Source organism: Primulina huaijiensis, chromosome 2 (genome assembly GCF_012295235.1).
Source record: "Primulina huaijiensis isolate GDHJ02 chromosome 2, ASM1229523v2, whole genome shotgun sequence".
Lineage (NCBI taxonomy): Eukaryota > Viridiplantae > Streptophyta > Magnoliopsida > Lamiales > Gesneriaceae > Primulina > Primulina huaijiensis.
Genome location: NC_133307.1, coordinates 2,614,677 through 2,639,110, shown reverse-complemented (window position 1 = coordinate 2,639,110; position 24,434 = coordinate 2,614,677). Strand labels below are relative to the sequence as shown.

Sequence of the window (24,434 nt, the reverse complement as noted above, 5' to 3'; positions counted from 1 at the left end):
TTATCATGCTGATCGACGGAACCATACATACAAGCAGAGATTTTGGTCTTTATGAACATTACGCAGAGTCGATTAGATCGCTCCCATTTTTCATTTAGATCAACATCATCTGGAGTGTTGTTTTCAGTAATAGCAGATGGTTGGTCTTTCCGTATAGCTTAATTAATAACTATCCACCCCAATTGAAGAAGAATTCATTATTTCCATATTTTATAATTATCGCCATTCAGTTCGGAAATACAACATTTCATATCAGAAAAACTCGCAGGTTGCATAACTGCATAAAATATAATATGCTTATTTTTTTTAAAATTTTGAGGTAATATTATGTTTTACCGATATAAATCATTAAAAATCTAGTGACATAAAATTTGCATGTAGGCTAAAGTTTTAATTCAACTCAATATATTAATAAATCGAATATGATGGATTTATAAAAAAAAATTAAATCGCTTAAGATCGATTTGAAATATATGGATTTGAAAATTATTGGGATAATTTGGATGAATTTTTATTAAAGATTGTTTTGATCCAAACGTAGTCCTTAGTGTTTTATTTTAAGCAATCGAGCAAATATTTAACAAAATATTTGAATTATTTCTTAATTCGAATCTGGTATGTGCACCAAACACGCCCTAACTCCACTTCATGACGTTATCACAGGACGTCATACGCAACATGAATCCCGTTCTTGGTTTCGCCATCGATCATTCATTTCTTGAAAACCCGTCATATAGTTCAGATGAGGTCAAAATTCGCAAAATAGAAACCCTAATTCTGTCCCCAAATTTTCGGAGTATGATGGTGAAGAACTTCTCGAATGGTAATTTGAAAGAACAATTTGTTTTCACTGCGAGAGATTCTTTGATCGCGGGTTGTGAATGGAATCGACGAAGCCGATCGTGAAGGTACTAGAAGAGAAGCGCGAAGTAAAGGTGGATCAGCGTGCAAAGGTTATAGATTGGGAGGATTATGAACAGGAGCTTGCTCGTCTCTGCAGTTTAACATCCGCTCTTGAAGAAGCAAGGAAGAAGAAGAATGCGCTTGACCAGAAGCTAAATTCTTTTATACAAGTGAGTACTTTTCATTCATTTTCGTTTAGATTTGTTGATTTTGCGTTAATTATCCGTTTACTTGTAAATATGTTTACCTTTAGAAGAATATAGATGTGGGCTGTATACAGTTTAATGGTTAAAATGAAAGAATAACAATGCAAGAACTTAAGGCCCTATTTGTTTGTTATTCCTCTTAAGTTGTTAATGGTCTGGCGCCATAAAACATTTGTCTCTCCCATTTTAGTTTTCTGTTTGACTTGGTTTCTTATACTGGAGAAGAGGGGGGATAGAAAAGTTAGATGAATTTGGATCATTATGTTTACATTTTTTGGATATTGGAAATGAAATAGAAGTAATTAGTTCCACCTTTAATAACTATGCTCGTGAATCTAGATATTTTCTGTATTAGAGCAGTGTGCAGCTAGTAAATTAGAGTAAGGTTATTCCTTGAGAAATATGAAATCAATCAAAGAAAACTCCATTCGGAATTATGACAATATATGTTTTTAATCAGTGGTAGATCTTTGCGAAATTTGCAGTGCATCACGCTCATGATTATATCACATAGTTTATATACTGGAAAAGCCTTGGTAACATGTTTACTACGGAAGGAATAAATGTGCTAGATTCCCTCAATTGGTCAGGTGTATAGATGGAAAGGAAGAAGGTGTTTTCTTAATAATTACAATTATTGCCTCTGTGTTTAGCGTATGTTATTTTGTCGAAATTATAAGTAAGCTCCAGCCGCACATCTCTCAATGCCCAATGGTTAAAAAATCGAAACATTCACATTATTTGCTCGACGTGTTGAATGTATTTATTTTCAATTACTTCATGTTGTTCATGGAAGATGCTACTTTTATGCTGTCTATGATTGTGGTTCAGCTTGATGTTTATCATAATGGCATTTTTTAGATACTAAAGGGGGTACCCTACGTCCCTACCATAGGATCTGTGGGTTTTGTGGATATGACTTGATTATTCGTCAAACCAACACTTTTATAAACGTCATCCTTCTTGTCTTTATTGGCACATACATCAACTTAATGCTATATTAGTTTTAGTTCTTAACATGAAAGCTACACAGCTGTAGTTACGGTAAGACTCATAGCCTATGCACAAATTATGACCAAGTACTCGCCTTATGGAAGTGAGGCACACGAGGTGTTCATGTACTAAAATCTAAACATTTTGAAGAAAAGTTCCTGAAATATATATTTACATTTATATACATACATACATACATACATATATATATATGTATATAGATATATGCCTGATGAGGGCCGAGGAGATTGGATTAGAGGCTCAGTACAGAAAGAAGATCGAGGATGGTGAATACGAGATCGGGTCGAGGATACACATTGGTCCCGGTCCGACCGAAAAGGAAGAGGAGGCCGGATCCATATTCTATGTGGAAGAAGCCCAGGACGAGTCTTCTGGGTCCAATTAGGAGGAATCCGTACCAGATTATGAGTAGATATGCACGTCATCGGACCCAGACTAAGATTCATAGCTTGAGCAACGCAACAGTGAACAGAGGTGTTCAAGGATATGGTTGGCACGTGAGTGCTGTGCCTATCGGTTCTGGGTTCGAGGACAGACACAGTGATAAGATTAGGATACTGAATCTGACTTTTAGGATGCAATTTAGGGACGGGTTTCAAGGTCAAGAGAGTCCAAGTGTTCACAACGGATATGTTGTTCTTGTAAAAGATAACAGTGGTGGTCCCTCCGTCCCTACGTTTGATAAGATATGTTTGATGGATAATTCAAACATAGCTACTGCTGTAGTTGATCACGACAACAAAGATAGGTTTACTATCATGAGAAGGTGGAAGTTCACATTTTCCGGAGGTTGTAAAGCAAGTAAAGATGTGTTTAACACGGCGTATAGAGACAGAGTTGATTTTAACAAGAGGGTTAAAGTCAACAGTATTGTGGAGTTCAAGAGTGCTACTGATGGAGCGTATGCCAACACACAGAAGAATGCATGGGTGTTGTATATGTTAGGACAGTCGTTTGATTATTTAGTTGACGGACATGTCGTTGTACGATATGTTTCGATTGTGTAAATGTAATTGTAATTAGCGAAACATTGTCAAATAAATAAAGTTTTCTTAATAGTTTTTGTGTCATAATTACCAGTCATTAAAGAAACCGCTAGCAATAATTAACTGAAAAAAGGATTCAATTTATAAATATGTTCTAAATAAAATCCGAAGGATTTTACAGATGGTGTTGTGGATGAAAATATATTAAAAAAAAGATTCTTTTATTTCTATATGAATTACATTATCCTTTGACCATTCGTACATATCGCTTTGTGACAATGCCAATCTATATGATTGGTCAGGGTTACAAATAATAATAGTTGGAATGCCTCCTTTCACCTTTGTTTTTTTACGGTATTTTTCATTTACCGTAAAATCTTTTTGTGAGCCGAGGATTTCCTTTTTACATGGTAAAAACTTGAAAGGAATATCATCTATTATATTATATAATGCATTATTATTATAAAAAGAGAAATCAACGCCTCCACAATAGTAATTATGTAAGCCCAATGATCTGGCCCAAGCAGTCTTCCCAGTTCTTGTTGGGCCTTCAATTATTAGGGTCATTGGGCGGTCCGGTTTCTGTTCCTGGTCCTGTATCATCATGAACAGAAGCAAGGTCAATGTCAGCAAGCCATTCGTCGTTTAAGAATTCAGCAGTTAGATCATGAGCCCAAAGTAGGTCAGAGTTATCGACGAATGGGTTAATTAAATTAACAGAGTGGGAACTAACACAATATAAGTTAGTTTCGGCCCATTCTGTTAGGGAAGGAGGAACGCTAGGGAAGGTGGACCATCTGGATGTGTACACAGTAGGGGGAGTGGGCCACTGTCTGTCAGCCATGTATTCCAAGTTCCGTAATTGGGTGGCGTATGTGTAGGGCTGTTCTGTACGGACCCGATCGATGAAATCGGACTTGGATGTTGATTGTTGGAGAATTGATTTCCAGATGGTATCCCTAGATTTCTTAGGACTTCTTCTTGAAGCCCTAAGTATTCCTCTCTCCTCGAATTGGCCACCCTTGGCGATGTAATCGGCAACGGCGGCGTCGTGTCTGGGGATCTGGGTGTTTGGGTGGTGACCCTGGATGTCGAAGAATCTGGGGTCCTTCGTCTCAAACTGTTTGTCCAGTTGGACAAGACAGTGAAGGTGTGGTTCACCGTCCTGGTGATTCTCTGTGCAGACTCTGGTGTAGGTAACAGTGAAATTATTTAATAATTGATTTAGATAATCAATTATAAAAATTGGAATTAAAGGGCATTTGGGGTAAGTTAAGAAAATAGACTTACCCCTGAGGCGATAAGAAGGTGTACGGCGAGGCATTTGGAAAATGATGTTTGGAGAAGAGTTTTTGAAACTTCTATTGTATAACAATGGTCGTGGGAAGATGGGGCCATTTATAGTATGGGGCGCTTAACGGGATTGAATGATATTTGAAATCCGTGAATCTGAACCGTTGATTAGATAAACGGTTGAGATGACGACACGTGGAACATATAAAGTAGGATAGAGAATATAATGAATATGCCGAAGGCATATTCGGAAGGGGCCTTTACCCGCGACCATATAATATTACGGTCGCGGGTGTGGGACCCACCGCCTCATCGTGGGTCCCACGTTTTTAGCGTGTTGTGTACGCGTCTGTCCCACTCTATAAATATGATCTGGATTGAGGATCTGAATGTTCTCGAAGAGGTCATTGGGAGCAATCCTAGTATATGGTAGAGTACTGTGGGTCGTTGATTTTTTGGTGGGCCCAGATAATTCTGATTATTTCTTTCGGAATTATTATTTATTTAAATGGCAAAGCGTTTGTATTTTCCCGAGGAGTTGCCTACGACGTACGGTCGATTAACAGGTTTTTGCACCAATTACTTTCTGAAAGCAATGCGCGACAGGGCATTGGAGTTGGGCCTATTCGAGCAGGCCAAGATATTCATGGGCCTTATGAAGGCCTTCAGGGTATCCCAGAAGAAGGGAGAGAGATGGGCCGTTAGAGTGGCCCAATTCGATGAGGAGCTGAGGGCGGCTATAAATATGGGCCTGATGAGGGCCGAGGAGATTGGATTAGAGGCTCAGTACAGAAAGAAGATCGAGGATGGTGAATACGAGATCGGGTCGAGGATACACATTGGTCCCGGTCCGACCGAAAAGGAAGAGGAGGCCGGATCCATATTCTATGTGGAAGAAGCCCAGGACGAGTCTTCTGGGTCCAATTAGGAGGAATCCGTACCAGATTATGAGTAGATATGCACGTCATCGGACCCAGACTAAGATTCATAGCTTGAGCAACGCAACAGTGAACAGAGGTGTTCAAGGATATGGTTGGCACGTGAGTGCTGTGCCTATCGGTTCTGGGTTCGAGGACAGACACAGTGATAAGATTAGGATACTGAATCTGACTTTTAGGATGCAATTTAGGGACGGGTTTCAAGGTCAAGAGAGTCCAAGTGTTCACAACGGATATGTTGTTCTTGTAAAAGATAACAGTGGTGGTCCCTCCGTCCCTACGTTTGATAAGATATGTTTGATGGATAATTCAAACATAGCTACTGCTGTAGTTGATCACGACAACAAAGATAGGTTTACTATCATGAGAAGGTGGAAGTTCACATTTTCCGGAGGTTGTAAAGCAAGTAAAGATGTGTTTAACACGGCGTATAGAGACAGAGTTGATTTTAACAAGAGGGTTAAAGTCAACAGTATTGTGGAGTTCAAGAGTGCTACTGATGGAGCGTATGCCAACACACAGAAGAATNGTATACATATATGTATATATATATGTATAGATATATATATACATATATGTATATATATATGTATATTAGGGTTGTGCCTTGACTTGCGTGTAGGCATATGAACTAAGCCTCGCCTTGAGTCTAAGCACACTCCTTGTGGGCCTTATTAATTGTGTCTCGAGTAATTTGAATTGCTTCTTTTTTTTAGAAAGTAGAACACGATATAATTTTTTTAATCTTTGAGACTAATGGAAGGATAAGTGGATCAAAATTCCATTTATACAAAAAATGTTGTTGATTTGTCTTTCAAAACATTTGATTTTCTTTGTTATCTCATTTTTAATTGGTAACGCATCCACAAACTAAAATACCAAAAACGTTGCATTTATTAGTGGTAAATTCTCATTCTCGTATATATTGATACTCTTTCAGAATCATTTATTTGTAGAAAGTAGAAAACTAGCTTACATTGTTGCTGTATTTTCAGATCGGAAGTTTGGAACCTTATATGTAGAATACATTGGTGGATGATATTACACTGTTTTTTTTATTGTAATTTTTATGCTGATCGATTTTTAAATTTTTACTTGGTTTTAAGTAGTATGGTACTATTCATTTGGATCTGCTTTTATATTTGTACCTGGTTTAAGTAAATGACCTGTGTGGTACCTAAGAAATTGCCGTACTTATTTTATTCTTTACCATTTCTTGTATTTTCTTTCATTCCTTTCTTCATTCCATTGGTGGGTTCTCAACGCAGGTAGAAGCTGAGTCATTAAACCAGTCAGATGAGCTTGATCAGATGCGTGATAGATTGGAATATCGTAAGTTGGTGATGGGGAACATGTCAATGGATTCAAAGGTTGTAAAGGAGAAAGTAAGAAAGCAGGAGGAACTTCTTAGTGCCAAAATTAGATCGCTTTTGGCCGGTGGCACCTCACTTTCTGTAGCCAGCAGGCGCATGCAGGTATATTTCGATAGAATGGTAGGTTACTTATTCAGATTGCTTTCGCTAGTTTTTTCTGCTGAAATGAATTGGCATTTGATCCTCACACACTGGCTTCGTCGTTTATATCTTTTTGGTGAATATGGTATTGGTTTGTGGTGTTTCTTATACATTCTTTTATTTCATATATAATACTTTGATGGAGTTTATGAGACACTTAATTTTGAATGATAATGATCCTCTCTTGCACTGCATTCATTTATACAGATAAAAACTTTCAGGGATTGTCTACTTTTGATATTTTTAGAGATTGGTCATATGTGTATTGTTAAAAATTAACTAGTTCATGGCAGTGGATCACTAGTCCACTTCTTGTAATGTAAAATTCTCATATTAATAATATTGTTATGTTTCTTAGCAAAAAAAAAAAAGAATTTAAGTGTGCTGTATGTTGTTGCAAATCATTTTGTATTTCTCATTTCCCAGTATATTACATTAAATTTTCTAATTTTTTTTATAGATTGGATTATTTTAGGTTGATTTGGAATTGATTTCTGTGCACCTGTAATTTTATTTTTTATTTTGTCGCAGGATTCAAGTAAGTCACTTGCTGGAGAAAAAGGTTATGATCATCTGAAAAAATTGCAGAGGTTATTGAGAGTGAGGCAACAGTGTCTGGTGTCTCAGGTTTCTTTTCTATATCCAGTAAAGGTGGTGATTGGAAAAGTTCCTGAGCAAGAACTTGAATCATTTAGTAGCAGTATTAAGTCAGGTAATGGATCTTCCATCGGATGTTTTTTAATGTGTTATGCTCCTCTTTTTGTTTAGACAGCTAAGATACTATCTATGATACGACACATTCAGTTAGAAGTGTATAGTTATTCATGCTTCGACTTTGGAAATGTTAAGTATAAAGAGGGACATATGCAACTGGTTACTCAATCTGCATAATAGATGGTTGGTTGGACTGTTTAAATTATGTTGGGAGTTTGTTATTGTGCAAATTATCTAAACTTAACTTTATAAACTTATTGTTCTCTACTCTATATGGAAAGCTTCCATACACATTGAACATATTAAGAAGTTGTTATTTGTTGCCTCAGTATTGTTTAAGCTCATAAAGTATCTGACGTACAAAAATTTCATTATCTTATCCTGTGCACATATGCCAGAGTTCTTAAGCTATACTAGGTTTATCTTTTCTCAGCCTTGAATCATGGCATTACCTTCTCTTATCTGCTCTTCGCCTTTAAAAGATGGGAAGAAGAGAAGGACGGGACCCCCCTATAGGCCTTTATGGAGACTAATTGCCTTTCGACCTTATAAGTTTTTGAGGGATTCAGGGGTTTCTACTTTTCTTCAAGTATCTCACTTTAGAAACCCGGTTCAACTTGTTTCTTTTGGGAACTGAAACTTCCTACAATAGGTGTGCATACGGGCCTAGAGTTTGCCCTATGCACGCTTAATTGAAATGTGAAGCTTGGTGTGCTCTCAGGCACATCAGCCACACCTAGGGCTTAAGTGAGCTAGGCGCACCTTTGATTAAGCTATGGTGCAAACAAGGCGCGTGCCTTTGATCACTATCATGCAAACGCTTGAAATCTGTCTTATGTCAGATGCAAGTGTTAATGCAATGTATTGTATTGCAAGGTTCTTTGGGTTATTCAGTAAATTGTTTCTACTTTGTTGAACACTTGTGTTTATTCACTGCTAGATGCCTCTGTTGAATAGATTGACTTTTGATTATTATTTTACTTAAAAGACTTTAAGTGATTGTTTGGCATAATAGTCACACTTGTATAGGAGGGAGACTGTTGTTTCTTTTCATATAATTTTTTAACTGCCGTTTAGCAGCAATTTTTGGTGCTGATTATAATGCAATACTGCTCGAGGTCAATAAGTGTTTGGAAGATGGATGTCTGAGGGATGTTTTTGGTTTCCCTACTTAGAGGGCGAAACCCTAAACGACCAGTCTCTTGCCAGGAATCCTGTACAAAACTCAATCTTTGCATTGGCGACTTTCTGATCCATGAACATTTCGGTTGGGACACTTAGCACGAATATTGCGTTAATTATCTGGCATGAACTGTGATCTGGGTTTTGTTACTCTAATTTCTTCACCATGCTGTACGTGTGTTGAGCACGGCACAACGCAAACTTGACATCCCTTTGAAGTTTTACTTCACTCTCAGACACCTGATACATATCCCTTGAGAGTATTGTGCAATTCTCTAAGAATATTGCTTGACATGATCTGTTCGGTCTCTTTATTTTTTCTGCCATAGTCTGCTGATGAAATTTTTATTGGACTACTTTCAGATGTTGAATATGCGTAATCTTTAGAGAAGTCAAGTGCTTCTAACTAGTCCTTGACCAATCATGCTAAATCTGCCAAGTTTATAGAAATAAATAATTTAGTTTAGCGTTAAATTCTCTCTCTCGATTTACTTATTTATATTTTCATGTGTGCAAGCCAAAGGCTTTGACTTATAGCTGTTTGTAGTCTTTTTAAACTTTTTGTTTATACATAACGTGATTCCAAACTTTATGTACTTTCAATAACCTTGTCGATGCACTTACATAATTTTGTGATTCAATATATGTTCTCCTTGTTTGTATTAAGTATTTGTGGCTGCGTTTGATAGGCCTTCCCTTCTGCAAGTTTTATGCTAATTACTCATTGTTTTTATTTCTACCAATTAATGATTCATATCCTTTCGCTGAATACTCATTGTTTTTTGTTGCCAATTTCAGGTGTTTGCTCTGGATCAAAACCTATTAACCAGGCCTCGTTGACCATCTTGGGTCTGCATCTTACCATGATCCCTTTTACGAAGCTGAGTTTTTTCACCGATAAGAAGGAGGTTCAACGATCTTCAACTGCTTTGGGATATGTCGCTCATGTATGTGTCATCTCTTTTGCGGGGCATGAAATTAATAACTAATATATTTGTTATTCTAGTTTTCTTGGTTGCTGTTTTACATTCAAAATATTAATAAGTGCTATCACATGATATGTTCCTAGGAATCTTAATGTCTTTTTAACACCAATTTAGGATAACGGGTGTTTATCCGTGTGGTTCAAACTTCAGGGGTGTTGATGTAACTTATCTGATATCACTTGCATTTGGCAATATGCATGTACACTAATTTTCTAATTTCTTGATCTCCATGGTCTCTTTCTATGCAGGTTGTCTCACTCATAGCTTCTTATCTGCACGTTCCTTTGCGATATCCATTTCGATTAGGAGGTTCTCGATCATATATACAAGATTATGCTCCTTCAATTGAGCATTCAGCATCTAGTTCAACTTTAGATCCAACAATTTCGACAAGCTCAAAGCCAATGGAATTTCCTCTTTTTCTCGAAGGTCAAGATTCAACAAGAGCAGCTTATGCCGTGTTTTTGCTAAACAAGGTGCATTTCAATCTTGAATCGTTGAATGACTTATAATAAGATAGCTTAACTTCTGTATATCATGAAAACATACTTTACAATTTGGTACTAATTTAGCCAAGATTAAAATTTCAGCAATTTTCATATCAGTTATAAAATTACATGGTTGCAGGATTTAGAACAGCTTCTAAATTTCATCGGCGTGAAGAGCTTAGGGCCACGACACATCTTAGCGAATTTGAAGGAGCTTTTGAGAAACATCGTTTCTCCAGAATACATTGATACATGATCTGAAACAGCACAATAAATTGTAAGTTTCTGTAGATGGATTCTACTTACATTTTGAAAGGTGCTTATTTTTTTAATGAAGCGCCGTGTTATTTTTTTGTCCAAATTTTCAGAATTATATTGACAATTATAATTGTAATGAATATTTTAGACTGCAATTATATCTTGTAGTTCTCAGTACAGTGATTTGGTTCAAATTGTTTAATTTTTAGCTTATTTTTTTGTTTGGAGGAATGGAATATATCGAGAATTTTGGTTTACATTATATATATATATATAAAGTTTTATATGTTATACATCTACTGTGTATACTTATGTTAGCACCGATGAGGTGATACTAATCTGTTAGATGTGTAATTTTTTTATGTTTCATCACATCCAATAAGTTAATGTTAACTCATCAATGCTTATATCAACGTGCACGGTGAGTGTGTAACAGTTTGTGCGGGCGCGCGCCGAGAGGCATGTGACCTTAATCGTAATGATTTGATATGATTAATTCAGAATTTAAGGGTAACTTTTTTTGGGCAATTCATTTTTATTCTTATGGTGATAATATGTGATTTTTAGCTAATTATGTATGATGTTATCAATTTAGTCATACAGTTATTTTTCAGCAATTGATTATATATTTTTTTTACCAAATATTTTTTCCATATTATAACAATTCAGCAAATAATAATCTATGAGATGTGAATTTTGTAGTAAAATATATGATATTGATAGATGTATTACCTGAACCGAGTTCATTAAGTAAAATTGATGATAACATAAATTTTTTATTAAAATTTTTGGTAAAAAACAATTATAAGTTAAAAACTAAAACTCTGTTTAATTGTTATCCTACTTACGCCAATTCAAAACGCAAAATATAAATAAATTAGGTATTGTTTGAAATATCAAATATCATATAATTAATTAATAATTATCTATATTTAACCAATTCGGCTGCTTTCTCTATCAGACTGCTATGTTGAGTCAAATCTAGCATGCTTTTTTGTTACTTGTATTGCCTTCACATTCTACGTAGATTTTTTGCAAGTGCATGGAGAATATATGCCAGCATATTTTAATTTTTTATGCTTCCCGTAGTTTACGTTCAATGTTGGTCATGTGATTTATTATATTACAAAGGTTTATTCGACAGTAGTACAGGGTTTTTGCCTTGTACTAACAAAAAACTTGGGCAAGAATCAAGATACCCCGACAAAAAAGGTCCTATCCTTGTTCTTGCATAAAAGAAGAAACATTTTCTCACTGTAAAAGTCATATTCGTTAGACTTAGCCGTTTAGGAGATGGTCGTTGGCCAAGTTGGCAGAGTTTCGAACCTGACTCGGACTTAAATGGATCGGATCGGATTGGATCGATGGTTGTTAACGGGTTCCAAGGTTCTGGTCTAGACGCCTAGGCAGACCAGAATCAGGACATTGTTACATGGGTTTTTCTTGCATCGATGGTTGTTAACGGGTTCCAAGGTTCTGGTCTATACGCCTAGGCAAACCAGAATCAGGACATTGTTACATGGGTTTTTCTTGCGTTCGTAGATTTTCACGAAGATGTCAATTTAATTTTCCCAAAAAGATTTCAAACTAGATCATTGCTGTGTAATAATGCTTCATTTCACGCCGTCTCCACCGCAGCACAGCTGTACTCATTTCAGCGTCAAGTATTAGTGATCCATAAAGCTTTTCTAATCGGACACTCAAGACTCCAATCCCTTTACACAACATTACAAAATTAACCAAGAAAATTTGCTTTCGTAGGATTCATATGATAACTAGGAAATTAATCCCAATAAGTGAGATTGTCAAGTATGTCTCAAATTCTTGAAACGCTCGAAAGTAATAATCAAGTCAGACAAGTAACTAAATATAGGTGCATCGGTCATCCATTTGTTTCAAAAATTCTAGACCATCCCCACCAATATAGTGTATCACACGACCTCATGCGGGTAGTTGGAGTTTTACGTTGTTCTTCAGGCTGGAACGGTGAATTGAGAACAAAGATCGAGTGAGGAAATGAAATGTGAGCTAAAATACGCGGTTAAGTACTTAAAAAAACTTACCTTTGGAAGTAATAGTAAAAGAAATCGGCGTACAGCAAAGTCTGAACAAGACCTGAAATCCAGGCTACGGAAGAGAACCAGTGAACAATACTTGGTGTTAGTACAAGATTTTCAACGCAAAGCAAACATATGAGTAGAACTATGTGACAGGCCTCTGAAGAAACATCGTCCCAAACACTGCAGGTGTGTGTAGATTTAATATCATCCAAACACCGTGCAGGTGAGAGTGTGTATAGATTTAAAGAGAGTAGAGTGACATACTTATCCAGTGGACAAAGTGTGGCTCGGTGAAGTAGCGATAAATCCAGTTCAAAATGTATAGAGCCCGGTAAGCACTGCAAAAAGAGAGCAAGATTTGAGGAGTTTTAGCGGACCTATAAACATTACTACAGTCTCCATTGCCTAAATAGCATATTGACAAGTAAAATTCCAAGAAAAGTCAACGATGGCTACTGCAAAAATAATTTTTTCTCATCATCTAAAGTTGCGTTTGGATTGAAAGATTTGAATTTGAGGGGAGAATTTGAAATGTTGCAGATCGGGGAGGTAGAGTGCTTCGTAAATCAATACTCCTTAAAACTTTAACTTGAAAAGGTAGATTTTTTAGTTTGTCTTTTTTTTTTAAAAAAAAATCTAATCATCCTGTAAACTAAATGACAGAGTACCAATTTCTATAACATATTTTGTAATAGAGATTGTGATTTTTCTGGCAATGCATGTCTCTGCCCCTCCAAAATCCATTTGAATCTCCTCTGGTACCGATCTCGCCCAACAAAAAGAAATCACTGAGTCCATCCTTGCTTCTTCCTGGCACTTCTAAGATCTAATGAGGTAGTCCTTTGTTTATTTAAACGTGATTTCATGGTTCCTAAACTACTTACGCTCAGGATGTTGAATTTCAAGAAGCACTAATGGATGCTTTGACATTAAGATAACTCATAAACTCACTAAACATCTTATTGAATAAAAATGGAAAAACAAAAACTTTAATGGATAAAGCACACACATCCATACACGCGGCAAGCAGAAACATGAATCAAATACTAAGAACTGGACATAGTAGGAGCGGAAAAAGCACCACAAGATCCAACTCGAACCAAGACAAATTTCTAAAGTAAAACACAATTCCTATCAAACTCAAAATGGAAAAAAAAAATATATCTAGTTCATACGATTTATAATATGAAATAAGAAAATTACCCGAGAAGACAAACGTATTGCCCAGTCAAGTTGTCAATATTTCTGGTCCTCTGCAGCAAAACGAGCTGAGGAAGAATGGCAACAGCTTCCAAGAACAAGGAAAATGCCCACAATACCTGTATATGAAAATGTTCTGACACCATAACTTCGATAAAATCAAGATATGTAGCAGCAGTAAGAAAAAAGTTAAAGAGTACCTCTCTGAAGGTAAACTTCTCATGTATGAGTAAAGCTAAGACCAAACATGGCAGCACAAGAAAATAGTGGCGAAATGTGTCCTGGTCTTTGTCGTAGGAACGGCGGACAATCTTGTGCTTCCTTATGTACCAGACAATAGAAAAAGAGCTTCCGAGAAATATTAATTTCATGAGTGTATTATACAGAGAAATATATGTTGTAAATAGATCCAAGTAGCGAGTGGCAAACACAACAGCATAGAGCTCTTGGGTCTTCAGAGAAATACCTGCATAATGAGGCCAACATCAACTCAAATGAACAGAAAACCAGGATATTTTGATGGGGCTGAGGCAATAATCAAAATAAAATGAAACAAGGGAAAACAATATTTTCTAATCAAGGAAAAAAAGCATAAAAGAAAATTATACTAAAGGAATATAACTTATTTCACCGCAGGAGAAAATGTACATTATGATATATTGGTTAGAATTGAGGGATTTATGAGATTATTTGGTCACTGCACAAGTAAATTGGCGCTGCCATCTTAACCACAGAAGGATTTGTTATAGCCATTTATGTCTGCTAATCCGTCAAGGAAGTGGAAGATTACTCAGTTGCCTGTTTCTTTAGGCTTCAAAAGCACTTAATTAATAAATATCCCAAAGCAAAAATATATTGATCAGTAGTCCTTTAGTACAACGCAAGAGTACTTCCATAATTATAAAGTTTCTTTCCCTTTTGTACAACGCAAGAGTACTTCCATAATTATAAAGTTTCTTTCAACCACACTTACCAAAAAATTTCAATAAATATACCTTAATCTATTCTATAGTGTGAGTATCTTCCATATTATCAACTAACACGATAATAATATTTTCCCAAATCACACCGTTCCGCTGGTCAGTTATCAACAGAAACACATAGTAGAGGCTCCTCTCGAACTTCTAAGACAGTCTAAATTGCACTCGTGAAGCCTATATGGGATCACTATGAAATTCAATAACAACCGAGATATTGCATGTTCCGTTCCAAATGCAACCTAAAGCTGTTTATTTTAGAGAACATTAAACTCACTTGCACAAACTCAGCAAATATACAGAGTAAATGACTGATTGATCATTCATCCCTTCATATACAAGTTATTCTACACCATCATAAAGAACCTATCAAATCTTAACTTAAGGTTCCCAAATAAAGCCAATCCTTAATCTCTAGCACTTGCCCAGAAACTCATTAATATAAAACCCATTTAACATTTTTGACCTATACCATTGCCTACAACCAGGAAATTATGAACTCATTTAGATTAAGCACACGAACAAAACCTCAAAAACCAACCTCAATGAATCACCACCAAAAACACATTTTCCTCATATGGGCACAATGCAAAACAGATCATATAAATCATTATAATAACCACCATTGCCAAGTTGGAAATCAAAAGCATCAATCTTGGATACCACTATTCAAGATTCTACATCTCACAGCCAAACACATATTCATCTCACAGCCGAACACATAGATGCATTCCTATCTCTGCATCAGAGCCGCGGAATTAAGAAGATAAAGGGTCTTAAACTGGTCTTAAATCAATAAAAATCAAATCTTTCTTGGATCTTGGCATGACAAAATAAGTAAAATAAGAGTGAATAACACGCATACCAGCACAAGATTTGATAGTGTGAATCTTGAGAAGCAAAACAAGGACACTTGCCAGATGGGTCAAGTCTCCTGCTAGCCTAAATATATTCATCTTTTCTCACCCTTGTCTCCTTCCTCACTTTTGTGCAAATCAACCAAAGAACTAAAATTTTCTCTAAGCCCACAAATATAGATCTGTGCAGAATTCCCTTTCTATACAGATATCTATTTCTGAGTTGATCCAACAACGAACACGGAATGAGAATTGATTGTTAATTTTGCACTCACTGTATTTTCTGCTTCCGTTTAATTCCTCGTCATGGCGAAGGAAAGAACACTGATGGTTATGGTAAGAAAACGAGGACAAGCTAAAAAATAACACGTGTGGGGGATCGGGCAAAACGTGTCTCCCCAATCGTATGGAAGCTTTGAGCCATGCAAGAATTTAATTGGGTTTTATTTTCCCCCAAAAAAATTGTTTTGGTTTCTGAATTCTGATTTTGGAATATATAAGCAGAAAAGTCGATCAAATATAAAAATATTACATTTTTCTCCAAAATTATATTCTAAAAATAGAGCTGAAATCATCATTAAAAATATATATATATTTTTTTTGGAAAATATACCAAACGGTTATTAAATGTTACTAAAATCATCATTGATTAATTGTCTTGAAAGCATAAAAAAATATTCCCGAAACAAAATTTAATGAATTAAGTTGGATATGCATGTAACATAAATATTTCGAAATACATTCTTGATTAAGAGTGGGAAAAAATACCGAATTTTCGGTATATAGAGATTACTGTACCGAAAAAATGTCAAATTTACCGAATTTTCGGTACACCGAAGATTTCGGTATGGTACGTTAACAATATCGAATTTTTCGGTACGGTAACGGTATGAAATTTGAAAATTTCGGTATATACCGGAATATCGAAATACCAAAAAAATATACAAAAATTTTAAAATATATAATATTTTAAAACAATAAATTTATAAAAATTTTAAAATGTAAGTTTTTTTTTCGGTATAAAACGGTATATACCGATATCGTACCGAAATCTCGGTATACCGTATAATTTCTGTATAATCGGTATGCTAGTTACATGTACAGAAATTTTCGATATACCGATTTTCGGTATACCGAAATTTTCGGTACGGTATCGGTATAAATTTTCTTATACCGTAATTTTCGATACGGTATACGATATAAGATTTTCGGTATGATACGGTATACCACTCCTATCCTTGATTGAATACATCGATTTAAATATATATGTGTAACATTAATATCTCAAGTCAGCATTGATTATTGGTCTCGATTTAAATTATTCAAGCACAATTACTAAAATATATTACTCACAAAATCAATCATCCAAAACACACACAAAAATATTTAAATATCACAATCAACCTTGATTAAATACCTTAAATTTTAATCATATTATATTCGAAATATAATATGTATATCGCATGTGTGAAATACTACATTAATAATAATTACAGTAGTTGTAGAAATAATGATAATAATAATAATAATAATATAGAATCATCAATAATAATAACATCACCTTTCTAATTATTATTATGATTAATATGTTAATTAAAATAATCTTCAAAGCAAATATTTTAGATCTCTAAGTGAAAATGTAGTTTAATTCTTTTATTTAAGTTTATATCTCGTTAAAAATGCCCAATTTTATTTAAAATTATTGGATAATTATCAAGGGACACTACAAATTTGGTCATGTATGTTACTTTTCGTGATTTTAGTCTTATATGTTATCGAATCTCAGTTCAGTATATTATCTTTAAATTTTGTTACAAGTTTATGCATTTTGTATCTTTGTCACTTACATGAAAAAACAGCTAAAATTGTAAAAATTTGATATCCACATAATTGAAAATTTTATATACGAGAAAAACATATCGAATCAAAGTTCCGAAGTCTCTCCCAAAGAAAATGAACTGAAAACTGCAGAAATTGTGCAAACATAAATAATAAAAAATGGAAAAGGGAAAAAAGTTACAGTTTTATTGTTTTAACGCTTTAAAAGAACATGTTTATGAGCTGATTGCGCCTAAAAAATGTGTGCTAACTATTGAGTAATCAATCATATATATGATTGTATACTCGCTCAGGTCTCTCAGTCTCTCAATATAGAACACCAACAGGCCAGATCATAATGTAATAATTTCGAAGCCCTGCTCGAAAACCTTCTCCGTTGTCCCAGATGCTTGGAGAGTAGCTTGTCGCACCCGAAAAATGGCAGTAGGGACGTTCTGTGACTGTAAGAAGTATAGTTGAGATGATGAAAGCTGGAGGGTTTTCCCTCCCAAAGGGCGCGGCGATACGTTAATAATGATTGTGATGATGGTGGAAACCATGAGAAACAATACAAGAAAACATGAGTATTCTCAAGTTCCTTCATAGAACAAAATGTAGGCGTCGCAGCTAAGAACTTCTTCCAATGACACTTGACGAACGTGAGTATCACTGGCATAATACCAAATGGTGCCATCTCCTTGGCCTCCTCTCACGTATGCCACATAATGGCCACTCCTCATACTTCCACTGTGCTCGACTGCTCCAAGGAGACGGTAAGTGTGCTTTTCTCCATTGGTGCACCTACAGATATAATTTGAAGAGCAAGAGAAGAGATCATCGAAGTTTTATGCAAAGAAATGTAACAGTATCAGCCACTCGAATGCCGGAACATGCCAAAAATTCTATCATGAAGGCAAGATTCTGCAGTCGTAGAATGTAAGGAATTTCTCAACAAGATAGGCGCAACATCGAATAATAACAAGGTACAAAAAATAATGTCAATTTGGCATGTGTGTGAATTGACTTGGGGAATGTATTCTACATACAACACACTTGCTCAATCAGTTTCACGATATACCTCTTCGCATGTGTCTATAATAGATAATTTGGTTAACAATCAAGTAACCATACATGTGATCAAGTGAATTAAACATAGGGAACACAAATGAAAATGTAATTTAATTGAATTCAACACAGAAAGCACAATATGAATACGAAAGTATTTTGAAATTTGCATGTTTTATACCATAAGAATTTCTCCTCAGTCCCCACAAGACACAATCAGCTTAAACAAATATCACAAACATTCATGTTGCATGAGAAATTTTTTATCGAAACAAATTGAGGTTCTTTTTTTTGTTTCCAGGTTAACTGAAATAGTACAATGGTGTTAGAATCCGTTTTATAATCTCCTTCATGAACCAATTATCTTTGACTCTTAAGTCATCTAATAATGGTGTTCATGTCCGAAAGTAAGATATTACTACTTTTCACATCCATAAACTTCAAACCAGTATTGAGAAGAAAAAATCTGATAAATGCGTAGCTAGTTTGATAGCAAACTAATTTTTGAAGAGCACTGCGCGATCAAGGCGAAAAATACAAAAAACATATAAATATCTTAATTTCAATACGAGTCAGGTACATGGTGCCTTCATCTTCAAATATATATGGTAACATAAATTGCATCGAGTTCACATTCGTGGTATTGAGTAACGCATCAAGTTCACATTCATGGTATTGAGTAATGATGACTCGCATTGTGGGGGTTGAAAACCACACAATAATAACAAAAAATGCCTGCGTGGTTAGATTCAAACTCTCAGAGTTATCTAGCCTTCTGATGATTGACAATAAAAAGGTTCAACTTTCGTAACCAGAGTTTGCCCAATGCCACCAAAATGGTTAAATAACATCAAATATCTCTAATACCATAGTTCACCAAATTATGCAAGTCGAAGAAAAATATACCTGGGATTCAGATATGGATTAAGATCAATTGTCTCTCTGAAATTCACATGCCCGTTTAATTTACTCAAGCGACCTCGAGAGTCTTGGCTGAATCTCTTTAGATGGACTGTCAACACAGAAGGAGCCTTGTTGATTAGTACACTCTTAGTTGCGTCCCTCTTTACTTTCAAACTCTTCGAGTCCACCTCCTCTCCCTCACTCACTTCTGATTCACATTTTCCAGGCAATAAATCGGTTTCAGTAAGCCCAACACTATCAGCATCACGTTTACCACAGCATGAATCAAGAATTTGACTATTTAAACTCGAACTTTCTGACAGACCATGACACAAATTTGGCATCATGGACACGTGGTTTTCTGATTGACAAGCTATCATATTCATCTTGGTTTCCTGATGGTTGCTACACATGCTATTGCCCATATCACGTGTCTCCTGATTGTGAGGCAACAACCCACCATTAGAACCATCAAATCCATCATTTTCCAACATCCCGTTGATCTCAACTTCATGGAGATTATTGTCGCAGCACTCCAATGGACCATTTGGATTGATATCATCACAACCATTTGGCACTATTTTGGCTTTAAGCTTTCGCAATTTCCTACTCGTTCCTTGTTGCAAAACTTTTGCGCAATTATCACATTGCCAAGCATGCTCATCCTTGGAAAGATGCTCAGGCTTTGTAAAAAAGGCCAAACAACTCTCAACCGACACGGGAGCATCAGAATTATCAACCTCACCAGGATCAGAATCGCTACTATTTCCCACTACTCCATTCTTAACAGCATCAGTTGCCTCACAAGCACGATACGAGGGCCCAAGCTCCAAGGTAACTTCAGGTTCATTGAATAAGTCTCCAAAGCCATCAAATTCTTGAGAACCTTGTGCATCACCGACCACTTCTGAAGAGATCTCAATTTCTTCTCCCAATAACTCAAAGCTAGTTGAAACATCTTTGTAAGGAAGCAAAATAACTTCAGATTCCTTGACCTGTGATGGGTTTTCATTGTCCCCGCCAGAAGAGCACACATCAATAGTTGAATCATTAAAACAGACTTGACTGCATAATTCTGAGCTATGACCTATTACAGTATTGAGCTGGACCACTCCCTTGGTCAAAGAATGGTCAGCAGAGAGCTTCTCATCAGATTGAGAAATTTCATTTCGCTTCACCACATATTGTGAAGATGCATTTTGTTGGCGGGTTAATATACCTTGTTCAAGAGGATCAAACTGACAGGAACTATCCAAGGGCAATGTCGAAACAGCATATTCACATTCCAAATTACTCCCAATTCTAGAGTCTAAAGTAATGGGTAATGAGACATGATTCTGAAAGACATTTTTATCTGCAGAGCCCTGGTCTGCTGACATTTCAAAAGTTTCTGAGGCACCATCATAGTCATTCGACACTGGATTTGGCTCAAGGTAATCCAACCATGTCAAAACATCCAATGAGACTGACTGCTCTCCAACATTAGTAATTTTGGGATGGTTTTTTGCTTCTTGACCATCTGAAAGATCTTGATGTGTTAAACCCATATCAAGAGCAGCAGTATTTAAATCAATGGACATTGACAATGCAGAATCACCTGGAAGCTCTGCAGGCTGTAATCTAGGATGCACTTCACTCAAAGAGTCAACAAAAGTTGATTGATCAGAAACACTTTCTGCAAGAAGAATAGGTGCATCTCTGTTAAATTTGGAGCGAGTCCTCCCACCTTGCTTTGGAGGCGGTTTGATCTTCTTGCCCCGGGTGACAGGATGCGCCTGCTTGGGTGAAGGTTGCTTAGTAGGAATTGGCAATGAGAGGTCCAAAAAGGGTTCGTAAATTGTTGAAGAGTGCCCACATTCCAAACAACTAACAGTGCTTGAAAGCTGTCCGCCAAAGATGGCATCCACAAATGTCGGCTTTTCTATAGAAGTTGTCCCATCAGCCAACGAAGATTTGACTTGCTTTCTAGCACTCATCTCTTCAGTACACAATCCATCAAGCAAACATCTTAGTAACTCATGGCTATCATGTTGCTGATATCCCCTAAACTGAGGAGCCTTGCTACATAGACTACCAAATAAAGATTTTGGATTTATCACACCTTTTAAACCAGCTTCAGCCCTCGTTTCCAAGAAAAGCTTTCTCAGAGAAGCACTAAGTGGACCAACAGACTCATCAAACTTAAAAAGGTAATCTCGCAACTGATTTATTGCTAATAAATTCTGCATTATCGAATTAAAGAAACAGGTATTTCCCAAATTAATTAAACCTCTTACTGAATAGCCAACTCTTTCATCTGCCATGTTGGATACAGAGTATTCCGATTTCATTGCACTAGTTTCACTCCCACTTCCAAACCAAACATCCTCCACATTTATAGCAGACCCTTCACTTGGTCGAGCTTTCAGCATTTTAGCAACCTCCTGTATGACATTGTTGCGATCGTCCACGTCTTCCTGCTTTCCAAAAGTAACTAATTTACCGCAAGGGAAACACCATAACAGTTGAAGATTTTCAAAATGTATGGCCAACGGATGATGATTCTGTTTTGCATGCCGAACAGCATGGCTGTGAGGCGTGGTTGGCAATCCAATGCCTCCGCAAGAGAAATGCCCACATCCCAAACAAATCCAAATTGCTTTCGACTCTGATTTTGAATTAATTCCTCCTTTTTTCCCTGGTTTGTTTTTTCCTTTACTTGCTCGTCTATCCAAGGCACTTCCTCTACAATCTTCACATGTGAAATGCCCTGATGGATCGAGTTTGGCAGAAAGTTTGTCCAAATTAATCCCTCTATCAATATGAGAACATACTCCTCTTTCTTTAACAACTGCAACTCCATCATTGTCAGGAGCTTCAGCATTGATACCGCATTTTTCGGGATGTATTTTGGGAGAAGGTGCAGGGACACGCTTGCATTGATCGGGATGTATTTTAGAAGAAGGTGCGGGGACACGCTTCTCTTTATGAACGGTTCTTGGTTTCTTCTTAACCTTCTTCGCCATTATTACCTAACACATATCCAAGAAAACGAAAAATAATAAAAACAAACTAAAATAAGCAAACGAAAACATACCACATCTAATTTAAAACACCAACAAACCCATATATATAAAACATTGATAGATAAAAACTTGCTAACAAGAAATCATAGTGGCTGAAACTAACAGAATCAGAAGGACTTATAGCTCAGCCAAAAATCGCAAACAAGATACTACATAACCAGAAAAAAAAAATCACCAAGAAAAATCAATCAAATTAATCGGACATAATAACAGGCTAAAACACTTATGGCAAAAGAATAATCATGAACTGAATCAATCTACTACTGCACAAGAGCCAAACTATCCAAGAAATTCAAACGGCAAAATAAACGAGTAAACAAATAATCAAGATTCCTCTTCCTATCAATCAATCCAATAATTAAGCTCATCATCTAACATTCCCAGATAAAATTTTCAATCACAATCCATCACATTTAATAAAGAAAACAGAGGTAAAGCTGAAAAAAAATATAAACGGCTCAAGAACCAGCCTGAAGTTGTAAAGCAAAATAATTTCTCGATTATCTTCGATGTGAAGTAAGAAAATTTAAGGAAAAATAAAGCCCAGATGTCAGAAGTTTAAGATCTATGCCCAAAACAATTATTAATTATTTTTGTTAAAAAATACTGTTCTATGTATTTAAAGGGTTTTTGGGTAACCCCTTTTCTCTCGCTCTGACGCTAGAATTGGAGAGTGAGACAGAGAGGCGGTAAGGAAAGTGAGGCTATATGGAAGGTAAAAGCAGCAGTAGAAATTACAAATACTCCGAGATTATTTTTTGATATCATACGACAACATTAATAAATATTTTTATACACATTTAGAGTATAATATAAATATCATTATTTTAAATGCGAAAGACAGATGCAACTAAACGAGAATCAATTTCAAGTGTATACAGACTATGATCATATTTAGATTCACTCGGGAAACGAGCCAATGAAAAAGCGGCCCGAATTCCCGGTGAAACATTTGGAGTATAATATAAATGTCATTATTTTAAATGCGAAAGAGAGATGGAACTAAACGAGAATCAATTTCAAGTGTGTATCGGCCATGATCATATTTGGATTCACTCGGAAAACGAGCCAATGAAAAAATCATTATATCCTTAGACCAGTCAGACAAGACCGAGGTACCTGAGTTAAAAAAAATGAATATTATCATTTAATATTAAAAGTTTGTGATTGCGAGGGTATCAAAAGAGTGTTTGCAAACTCTAAAAAAATATTATAAATGTCGTCTTTTTAAATTTGTGAAGAAAAAATCGATAATCACTTTTCTTAGAAGCTGCGAACACTCTTTCAACTACCATAAACAAGTATAAATATATTTATTTTCAATAAACTAGTGTATGTAATATTCAATATGTTTTGGATTGATATTCTTCATTCCCAAAATATTTAAAAGATGATGACTGACCGAAGATTTCGGTTGGGAATAAATTTAGCAAGCGGACTAGGTCAAGTTATAGTAAATGGATGATGAGTCCAAGTATCGATCCCACAGAGACTAATATTTAATTACTAGAATTTTTATCACTTAACTTAAGCTAGACAAAATAAATAAAAAGATGATATGTGGATTATTAATCTAAAATGTTAAATAAAATAATATCAATTAAAACCGAGAGATTCAAATATCAATGAGGGATTCAAATTTAAATAAATAACTAAGACACACAACGGTACCAAACTGTACTATGTTGACACGTGTTAAAATTCAATTAATTATTTAATTCTTGACAATCACGGTGAAATCCTCAAAATTATTTATTAAACGATTCCTCGAGTTAATAAACCTATTTAAATCTAACAGTACAATTATTTCTAATTGAATTTAATTAGATCTAAATGCATTAAATCTTCGTGGAATTTCAGTTATCACCTAAAACCGCACACTGAAACCGAATACTATTTCTAGTCAGTTTAACCATGTGTTGATAACGTCTTTGACCATGTGTTGATAACGTCTTTGTTGCTATATTTAACCAATCATCTTCCGATTCATGATTAATCAACATACAT

General features: G+C 35.7%; 3 protein-coding genes across 5 annotated transcripts; 1 reads left to right on the top strand and 2 right to left on the bottom strand.

Annotated features, from left to right (window-relative positions):
* Window positions 1-688: 688 nt before the first annotated feature.
* Window positions 689-10,739, top strand: LOC140964019 (vacuolar protein sorting 38). 2 transcript variants are annotated; one of them, XM_073423511.1, is made up of 6 exons: window positions 689-1,077; window positions 6,613-6,815; window positions 7,386-7,566; window positions 9,549-9,697; window positions 9,985-10,212; window positions 10,364-10,739. In XM_073423511.1, exons 1-6 carry the CDS (start codon window positions 882-884, stop codon window positions 10,478-10,480), a joined length of 1,074 nt encoding a protein of 357 aa, XP_073279612.1. In that variant the 5' UTR covers window positions 689-881; the 3' UTR covers window positions 10,481-10,739. The 2 variants fall into 2 exon arrangements, with proteins under 2 accessions (XP_073279612.1, XP_073279607.1); XM_073423506.1 differs by having other exon boundaries at window positions 691-1,073; window positions 6,609-6,815.
* A 1,338-nt stretch (window positions 10,740-12,077) lies between these two features.
* On the bottom strand, window positions 12,078-15,997 carry LOC140964012 (ER lumen protein-retaining receptor-like). Its single transcript, XM_073423495.1, has 6 exons — window positions 15,585-15,997; window positions 13,943-14,208; window positions 13,746-13,861; window positions 12,807-12,880; window positions 12,546-12,609; window positions 12,078-12,460 (listed from the first exon to the last, which is right to left on the bottom strand). The coding sequence occupies exons 1-6, from the start codon at window positions 15,673-15,675 to the stop codon at window positions 12,424-12,426; spliced, it is 648 nt and encodes a 215-aa protein (XP_073279596.1). The 5' UTR covers window positions 15,676-15,997; the 3' UTR covers window positions 12,078-12,423.
* A 1,462-nt stretch (window positions 15,998-17,459) lies between these two features.
* Window positions 17,460-23,129, bottom strand: LOC140964001 (ubiquitin carboxyl-terminal hydrolase 2-like). Of its 2 annotated transcripts, none has more exons than XM_073423485.1 (3): window positions 20,960-23,129; window positions 19,366-20,881; window positions 17,460-18,195 (listed from the first exon to the last, which is right to left on the bottom strand). In XM_073423485.1, the coding sequence occupies exons 1-3, from the start codon at window positions 22,365-22,367 to the stop codon at window positions 17,985-17,987; spliced, it is 3,135 nt and encodes a 1,044-aa protein (XP_073279586.1). In that variant the 5' UTR covers window positions 22,368-23,129; the 3' UTR covers window positions 17,460-17,984. The 2 variants fall into 2 exon arrangements, with proteins under 2 accessions (XP_073279586.1, XP_073279580.1); XM_073423479.1 differs by having other exon boundaries at window positions 19,366-22,373; window positions 22,898-23,129.
* Window positions 23,130-24,434: the final 1,305 nt, after the last annotated feature.